Source organism: Erigeron canadensis, chromosome 5 (genome assembly GCF_010389155.1).
Source record: "Erigeron canadensis isolate Cc75 chromosome 5, C_canadensis_v1, whole genome shotgun sequence".
NCBI classification, from domain to species: Eukaryota; Viridiplantae; Streptophyta; class Magnoliopsida; order Asterales; family Asteraceae; genus Erigeron; species Erigeron canadensis.
In genome coordinates this window covers 3958865-3968802 of record NC_057765.1, presented here as the reverse complement: position 1 = coordinate 3968802, position 9938 = coordinate 3958865, and the positions used below count along the sequence as shown (strand labels likewise).

The following is a 9938-nucleotide window of genomic DNA, read 5'->3' as shown; positions in this document are numbered from 1 at the left end:
ATCATCTCCGGCGACATCTCCGGCCATATACATCTCCGACGAGACTTACACATGTGTAAGTACAACTTACACATGTGTAAGTTGAATAAAAATTATGATTCAGAGCGGGCTTCGCCCTTAAGGATATTCATAAACCAAAGCTGGTGGGGGTGATAGGTCATAGAGGGTGATAGGTCATAGGGGTGACATGGGTGATCTACCTAAAAAAAATTGTAAAAACATGTGTAAGTTACTTACACATGTGTAAGTCTCGCCGGAGATAGTCGCCGTCGCCGGAGGATCATGGTGGTAATCGGAGATGATCATAGTGGTGGTGGTGGTGGTGGCCGGAGAAGGAGGTAGAAAGAGTCCCTAACAGTCCCTAAAATAAGGAGTCCATAATTTAAGTTTATATATATATATATATACATATATATATATAGGAAAAGTAAATATAAGGCTATCCGGCACCTAAGCTTAGGTGTAGAACCACTCACATAAATTTTTTTTAATACTTATTGATTAATGAATAAATGTTTGGGCCCTCATGAATTTTATGGATTAAAAAAACAATATGTAAGTGTTTCACACCTAAGCTTAGGTAATTAACAACCTTATATTCCCATCCCCATATATATCCACTTTAGTGATATATATGTTATTTAATTGCTGGGGAAAAAAAGATAGTATAAATAAATAGAGATTACTCAGTGGTCTTAAAAGCTTCAACCATCTTTACTTTTAAATTTTTAAAAACAAAACTTTATTTTGGTTGGAACAAGATCCTTTAAAGTTGGATCAACTTTATATGTGAAGTTGATAAGATCTCAACCTTTGGATTTAAATAAAGGGCTAAAATTCAAATATGACATTCATTTGAATCTTAACCCTTTATTTTAATCCAAAGGTTTAAAATTGTCTAAATTCACCTATGAAATTAATTCAACTTTAAAGAATCTTAATCCATTTTGGTTAGAAAATTGTTGCACTTTAAAGAATCTTAATCCATTTTGGTTAGAAAATTGTTACAGGTAGTATGGTGAAATGGTGAAGAAGACTATCAAGAATACAAATCTTCTTTAATATTATATTATTATTATATGTCTAGTGAATACACACATGTAGGCATGTGGCAGATAAACAAGTTGTACGAAAAAACATGTCTAGTATATTAATTAATATTATTTCAGCCCTTAAAGTTTCAAATCATTTATAATTTAATTACAAAGTATTACAACTTTTTTTTGAAGTTAGATAAAATTATAGTTTTTTTTTTTTTTTAAATGTACGGATCGAATATCATAATGAATGATCTAGACTATGTTGTATTAAATCCGGATTCACGTTAGAGAGCCCTCACCCAATACCTAGTAGCAGAGGAAAACCCCTAATAGTTCGTCCAAAGACACAAACACATATTAGGAGAAAATCTTGTCTCCTTATACTTTCATAGAAAGACTTTTTGACTAACAGATTATTAAATATGACATAAATATTGCGATTTTAATATCAATGCTAATAATAAAAATGATTCAGTGTGGTGAGTATAAGCTAATTCTTTTAGAGTTCATTTTTTATCTAACCGGGTCCCAACTTTTTTTTGTTTTACGCTCTAATAAATATGACATACGATTTCTAACTTTGGCCCCTCGAAAAAAAAAATTTGGATTCGTCTTCGCTCTTTGGAATAGCCTAATTAAGTTCATATATAAACAAATTGACGCAGACGGAAATTTAAGATAACTAATTGATTCCGTTGATTCAAAAAATACCCGGAAAATAATTCTTCAAATTATCGTCGATTCAAATTGAATATCGATAATCTGGATTCTCACACTAAACACACATTGTGAATAGGGAAAAAATGAATTTTTAATTTATCATAAACTGATCATTTCCCCATGTCCAGATACATATAAATAAAGCTGCAAAATTCGAATGGGCCTTCAAATACAAGTGGGCCGAAAGTTATAACCAAAAGAAAGTCCAAAAAAACCGAAAAAATATACATAATGGTCCAAAACTCATAAAAAAAAGGCCATTTCGGGGCTCGAAGGTCGACCAAACCGCCTTAATGAGATGGTGCTTCTCAATGAGATGGTCCCTAGATGGCACATAAATGACATTCCAGGTCGTGAGCAAGAGCATGACTTCATACGATCGATGTTTCATGTACAATCTCTAGATGCAAGTCAAAATATATACCGCAAATATTATACGGGAGCACTTTAACGGAACATGCCTAAAATATTAGTTACTCATCCGTACGAATATATATTGTTATGGATTAAAAAATTGAACAAAAAAACTTTTTCAAATGGCTGGTCATGGATGTTAGTTACTCAAATTATGCGATATAGCGGTTAAATTAATCAGCTGAAGTTAACTCGAGTCGAATAAATGGAGTATAGAAAAAAGTAAATAATAGTTACATAAATATATGAGACTAGATTAACAGAAATTATAATAGCCAATAATGTCTTTAGAATGTGATCGCTCTTTACTTTTTCGACATATTTTGCTAAAAATATGTGATAATTAAGATTCAAAATTTATAGGTCACCAACATTGAAAATTTGAGCTATCAAGTTGGAAGCCAAATTAATCAAGATAAACATTAAAAATTTATCGAAACTTGTATGAGCGATGTATGATGTATGCGTTTCAATGCATAATCTACAAATGCAACCTGAAGAAGTGATTATCGAATTGACAAACCACGTACATCAATATATTGTCAACTATAATATTTTGTTTTATTTTGACGATTTCAATGGTCAAACTTTTTTAGGTATATATCGTATGATATATATGCTTGCAAAATCATCTCACTTACTTATTAAATCAATATATTAATTAGAAATACAAGTTTTCCAATTAAATGAGCTAAAAATAAAACCTCAATTATTCGTTTTAAGATTACTACTTTAACAAGTCTTCTATTAACAAATTAAAATACACAAATGTTACCCCCGTATGCACTATGCACGACATAGACTCGTCTTCGATCAAGGTAAGATTCCCGCAACGTAGCCCATGCATGTAGAAACTACTTTCCATCTCAACTTCCTACGCTGCTAGAATGCTACAAAGTATTTGATCCTTGTCAAAAGCCGTACGATAGATCGTTTTCTAATCAGTTGTCCACTACAAACTATGTTGCATATGTCCACACTTTTAGTGAGTGTGAACAAATGCAATATTATTTGTAATGGTCGCGACAATTATTAGTGATGTCTCTATTAGGATAAAAAACTTTCTCAATTCCAATAAAAAAAAAAGATGAAATCTTCTATATATGATGTGGCTATACGCACTTCTCTCGGATGTTTAGTCAAAAGTCGTACGATAGGCTATTCTCCAATTAGGAGAGGATTTCCTCAAATTCCCTAACATGAGGGAGATTTCAACACTTGGATTAGTCCAAAGGTTAAGATGATATTTGAATCTTGACCCTTAAATTTAATTCAAAGGTTGAGATGTATTTAACTTAACTTGGCCTTCAAGTTAAAAAAAAACTTGAGAGGATCCTTGCCCCTCCAATTATCCACTAACTGTTACTCGTAATTATCTTGTTAGACCATTTTTAATATTTTTTCCGAGCTTCAAAATGAGTAATTAAGTGATATTAAATAACTAGTGTTCAGACCCGTTCATTGGACGGGTAGTCTCAAGATATATAAATCTTATAATAATTGTGAAACAAAAAGTGTATGATTACTATCACAACTTAATGAATACGAAAACTAAAGAAGAAACATATGAAAATTAACTCCATATAAATATTGAGTCCAGTTTATTTTATTTTTTTTCAACTTTATTTAAATAAAAAGAAAAACAAAAAGTGCATGACCAATATCACAACTTAATCAATACGAAAGGTAAAGAAAAAACATATGAAAATTAACTTGATATAAACATTATTCCATTTACCTTTTTTTAACTTTAGTTAAATAAAAAGAGAAACAAAAAGTGTAGAGTATATAATTTGAAAAATACATATCAATTCATCAACAAAGACAAATGCAAACATTTTGATTTTATCCAGGTTGTTCCACTCCGAAACAGTCAATACATGCACAACATGGAGTCGTAAATGATGGTTAACATGTGTTGGCTTATAAGATTTTTTTTTATTAAAGGTCGGTCATTTTTTATTAAATAAATATTAAAAAATAGAGGATTAATAAGAAGAAAGTATTAGGCTAAAGGAAAGAGATTAGGGGTGTCAAGTGTACCCTCAACCTCCTCTTTTAGTTATATTATAGATTGAAATACTAAAAAAAAGTTAAAGGCTAAGAATTAAATAAATTTAAGGAGCAAATTTCAAAAGAGCAAATTTCAAAAGACAGACAAACTAAACCAGTAAAAAAATAACAATAATTGCAAATATCCCTAAATATACAATCAAAATTACATATATTCCCAATTAAAACTTTAAATTACAAATATCCCAAATCTATTATTTAAATACACAAAGGGGTTTGCTAAATACAACCCTTAGTGCTGTGTTTAAGGGCATAAATTGTTTGTATATTTACCATGAAAATCAAGGGGCGAGCTTTTAATATGGAAAATACAAGTTTTTTTATGCACGTTAAATACGGTTTGGTCTAAACCGGCTAAACAGTTTAAACCGAAGTAATTGGACGGATTGGTCGGTTTAAAATAAAAAACTTAAACCGTTGGTTTGCCTTTTTAATAAACTGCTCTTATGGTTTGGTTCGTGGTTTTAGACTTCTATCAAATCGGTTAAACCAAACCGGACCATTTAATTATATCAATGGTATGTTTATTATATATATATATATGTATATATTCAATAGTAATATTATAAATATAAATAACAAATTATTAGCTGGTATAAAGATGAACATATTCAAATTGTAGATTTAAAATTTTTAAAGATACAATTCCTAAATAATCAAGCTAATTAATATTACATGTTTTATATTTTTCAAAATACTTTGTGTTTCTTTAAGTATAAGTGAAACTTTTGCAATTTAGTATTAATAAAAGCTTTTATATATGAACGTCAAAAGTATGATAACCGTTTAACCGGACCAAACCAACCCGGTTAATTGGTTTTGGTTGGTTTGGTTTGGCATAACAATTTGGACGGATTGGTTTGAAAAAATGTTAAACCATTTACATTGGTTTGGTTGAGATTTTTAATAAAAACTGACCAAACTGGACCACGCACATCCCTGGTATTTAGCATTTCCCTTACACAAATATACCCATTTAAATCTATTTCTATCAAATACATTTATATTATGACCATTATACCCTTCTATGTTAAAAACTAGCTTCCGTATACGCTTAGTACCAAATTAAGTGGCAAAGTGTAGATCTTACTACTATAGTGTTTGAAACTCATTTTTTAAAATTTTTTCTCTAACCAGTTTTTAACTCTTTTTTTTTTTTTTGACACCACTCCACCACATGAACTCCACCCATTGAAAAAATCACACCAGCCACCCCACCTCGTCAACTCCATCCACTCACCCACCGAGCCCACCAACCCGCCGAAGATTATCTCTTCTCTTCTTTGTTCCGTTTTCTGGTCCTTTCTTTTCTGGTTTCTGGTCGACAAATAGCAAACAATAAAAGAATAAAGGGTTTCTTACTATAAAACAAAGGGTTATCTTGGTTTCGTTAAGTGTTAATGTATTAGATATTGTATATATTTTCGATAAATACATAGGATTTTTTTGTTTCTTTTTGTTGTTTGATGAGTCGCTGTCAAGAAGGTTGTTGATCAAAGATCATAAACGTGGTAACTGCTGGTAACAGAGTTTCTATACGTGACAAACTAAGTAGGTAGTTAAAGAATTCTTCTTGTGGTCGAAAGTAACGAGCAGGGAATTAATTTTTCAATACAATGATATTAGTCCGAGAAAGAAAAAGTTAGTTACTCGTACCTTTTTAGGTTGTACCATAGAATATTTATTTCATAAAATCATACTCTATCATACAAAACCTTAAAAATATTGGATGGTATATGGTAAAATAAATGCATGCATCATCGCTAAATTAAAACAAAAGGACAAATGATTTAAAGCTTGAAATTATACAGTAATAATTAAGTTAAACAATGTAATTTACGTTTACATTTACAGTTATAGTATATGTATAAGGCCTCTGTCAACCATGAATCTCTTCCTTCCTCTTCTTCACTGTCACATCAGCTTTTCTCTCTCTTAAAACACATCTTACTCATTCACTACTAATCCCACCTCTTATCACCTTTTACCCAACTTTTATTTTATTCTTATTTTATATTTAACAAAATTATATAACTTAAAAAATAAATCAACTTTTATACTATTATCAGTTTGTGGGGCCCGTTTTATCGATTTTGAATTTCGAATTTTGAATTTTGGAAAAAAAAAAACGGCTAGTGGCTTTTTTGTTTTCTTTTTATTTTTTCCCCCTATTTATACTCAACTTAACACACTCATTTCAAATCACAACAACTTCTTTCAAATCATTTTTTATCCTACTCAAAACCATTCTATTTCAAGATGGCCAGATAAATATAGAGTGAAATGGTTAACTTACCAAGTCAGTCCAGTTTTTGGACCAACATATCTGAGTGCTTTAACGCGAACACCACTGAAGGTCCAAGAGGCAAATCTCAACTACTAGGTAAGTTCCAAAAAATTCGCAATGTATGTAACTAGTTTCAGGCAATTTATAGGAGGTTGAATGCACAGATTCATTCTAATGAGTTGCTCTATGCAACGACGCATCAGGAGTACCGTCGGAATTATGGGAAGGGCTTCAGGTACTACATATATACAGATATAATATCTACAAAACAAACAAAATACAAAATAAAATAAAAAAAGAAAACTGGCCCACATCGGCTCTCTCTCTCTCGTCATGGCTATTCCTCCCACCGAAGCACCCCAATCGACGAAGGCCATGAACAACCCCCTGCCAACCTCTTCCTCGTCGACGACTTTCACGAACGAGCTCACGAAGAGCCGTTGGCATGGGCCTAAATGGCGTTGCAGGGCTACCATGGTTAATTTACTGTTGTGTTCAGGTCGGCAAAACTATGTGAATTCACATAGGGTTGATATTCACTACTCATAAAAAAAATTTAAAAAAAACATTTTTCGTCCTTAAATTTGGCGTTTTTGCACTTTTCGTCCTTAGAGTGAAAAAAGTACCATTTTTCGCGGGACGAAAAGAGAAAAAAAGTGTCAAGTTTAAGGATGAAAAGTGCTACTTTTTCACTTTAAGGACGAAAAATGCAAAATGTGTTAAGTTCAAAGACGAAAAATGTAATTTAAAAAAAAAAAAGAAAAGTACTCGTACAAAATATGTGGTCATCCCCTCATATTCAAAGTTCTAAATTACGGCCAACACAAATCTAATAGAGAAAAGTCATAGGCAAAAGTCAAATTCCCTGTTATAGTTCAAAAATATTACTCGAATTAAACACGTATTTTTTGTCAATTTAACTGATTATGAGAATCACTTTTTGTATCTATATATATACACACGAATCATATATCATTGTTTGTATTACATGTTTAATTATCACAACAACAATATGAATACTTATTTCTTTGTCTTAACATTTCTGTTCCTCTTTAGCCACTCATTGGCAACTTCAAATAAAAACGCCGAACAAAATTTCATCCAATGCCTAATCAACTCACCACAACTTACTACTCCGATCACTACATCAATCTACACTCCATCCAACTCTTCTTTCCCTTCCGTCTTACAAGCCTACATCCGAAACCTCCGTTTCAACGAATCGACAACCCCAAAACCCACGATAATCGTCACAGCGTTAGACCTTTCACATGTCCAAGCCTCCATTTTATGTGCCAAGAAACACAAACTACACATGAAAACCCGAAGTGGTGGTCATGATTACGAAGGTCTATCCTACGTATCCAACGACCCGTTTTTTATATTGGATTTGTTTAATTTTAGGTCAGTTAATGTCTCGATTGAAGACGAAACTGCATGGGTTCAAACTGGTGCAACCTTAGGTGAAGTTTATTATAGAATCGCCGAAAAAAGTAAAATTCATGGGTTCCCTGCAGGGGTTTGTCCTACTGTTGGTGTTGGTGGACATATCAGCGGCGCTGGATATGGAAATATGATGAGAAAATACGGTTTAACCGTCGATAACGTTGTCGACGCTGAACTTGTTAATGTTGATGGAAAGCTTTTAAACCGTGAAACGATGGGCGAAGATTTGTTTTGGGCGATCACGGGTGGAGGCGGTGTCAGTTTCGGTGTGGTTATTTCGTATAAAATAAAACTTGTTCGTGTTCCTCCCAGCGTGACGGTTTTTCAAGTAAGAAGAATTTCTGAACCAAATGTCACTAACGTGGCTCACCGTTGGCTTCAAGTCGCGGATAAATTAGACGAAAATCTATTTATTCGGATGGTTTTCGACGTGGTGAATGACACGAATGGCGAAAAAACGATACGTGCTTCGTTTCCGAGTTTGTTTCTTGGAAACTCAACAGCTTTGATAAATATAATGAATCAAAGCTTTCCGGAATTAGGGTTGCGATTATCCGATTGTCAAGAAATGAATTGGACACAATCGGTTTTATGGTACTATAATTTTCCCCCAAATTCACCAGACTCGACTCTCTTAAGTCGAATCCCGCGATCCCTAACTCATCTCAAACGAAAATCCGATTACGTGAAAAGACCTATTTCTAAAACAGGATTGAGGTCTATATTCAAAAAAATGATCGAGCTAGAACGTCCGGTTTTAACGTTCAATCCGTACGGTGGACGAATGGCTGAGATATCCGAGTTTGCAAAACCGTTCCCACATAGAGCCGGGAACATAGCCAAGATCCAGTACGCGGCGGACTGGCCCGAGGACGGTGTCGACGTCGCGAACCGTTATGTGAACTTGACTAGGGTTTTATTTGCATACATGACACCGTTTGTGTCAAAGTCTCCTAGGGAGGCTTTTTTGAACTATAGGGATTTGGATATTGGTGTGAATAATAATGGGAAGAATAGTTTTGATGAAGGAAAAGTTTATGGGGTCAAGTATTTCAAAGAGACAAATTTTAAGAGATTGGTGAAAGTGAAAACTATGGTGGATCCGGATAATTTCTTTAGGAATGAACAAAGTATCCCGACTTTGCCATCTGTTTCTTGGAAGTGAAGTAAACTATACGTACATGATACATGCCATTCAATTCGTTGACTAATTATTATAAGCATGTAAACATTATATATATATAGCTTGTAAAGTTTCATGAATTATTTTGTGTGTATATTTATCTAAGAATAAGACTTGATTGATGAGTCGATATATCTTGTTAATTACCTTATTTTTTATTTTCAAATATAATCTCTGCACACGAGTAATTAATACGTGTATATATTATAATCTTGCACGTTTCGATGATCATTGTATAAAACATATAATGTTTGGGCGCACATTTTTTAAAGTGTGAATTGCCTGATCAAATTAGGTGAATCAATATTTTTTTAATTAACATAACAGAAACTCTTTGGGAAAGGATTTAAGCAAATTTCGTAATATAAGGATCAGCTCAAACATAGTACTGTATATATATATACCACTCTTGCCCATTGTTAAAAATTTATCATTCATGAAGACTAGGCTGGCTTCGTGTTTTAGCTGGCGAATTCCCCAAGGTGGCCTTCATGGTCATGAGCACGTACGAAGATATATTTTACGCCTAAGAGGTTTGCTTGAGAATTGAACGAATAATGTACGTAGGGCTTCGTCCATAGAGTGTTCGTAGCTAGAGTTGTATTATTAATCCACATAGACGAATGTCAAGGTTTCGTTCCGAATATTAATTAGGTTTAAATAATCAAGCGATCGGCTTAATTTGCCTTAGTTCAATCTGAGGAACCTCAGAGAGCATTGCAAACTAGACTACTACCTACAAAAGTGTGTTTCCAAAAATAGCTTCGGGTGTTAA

General features: G+C 32.9%; 1 protein-coding gene across 1 annotated transcript; it reads left to right on the top strand.

The window, feature by feature from the left end:
* The first annotated feature begins 7537 nt into the window (after nucleotides 1-7537).
* Nucleotides 7538-9295, top strand: LOC122600876 (berberine bridge enzyme-like 8). Its single transcript, XM_043773654.1, has one exon. It carries the CDS (start codon nucleotides 7547-7549, stop codon nucleotides 9143-9145), a length of 1599 nt encoding a protein of 532 aa, XP_043629589.1. The 5' UTR covers nucleotides 7538-7546; the 3' UTR covers nucleotides 9146-9295.
* Nucleotides 9296-9938: the final 643 nt, after the last annotated feature.

Coding starts and splice junctions, on each gene's coding strand:
- LOC122600876 (XM_043773654.1), top strand. CDS start 7,547: ATGAATACTTATTTCTTTGTCTTAACATTTCTGTTCCTCTTTAGCCAC.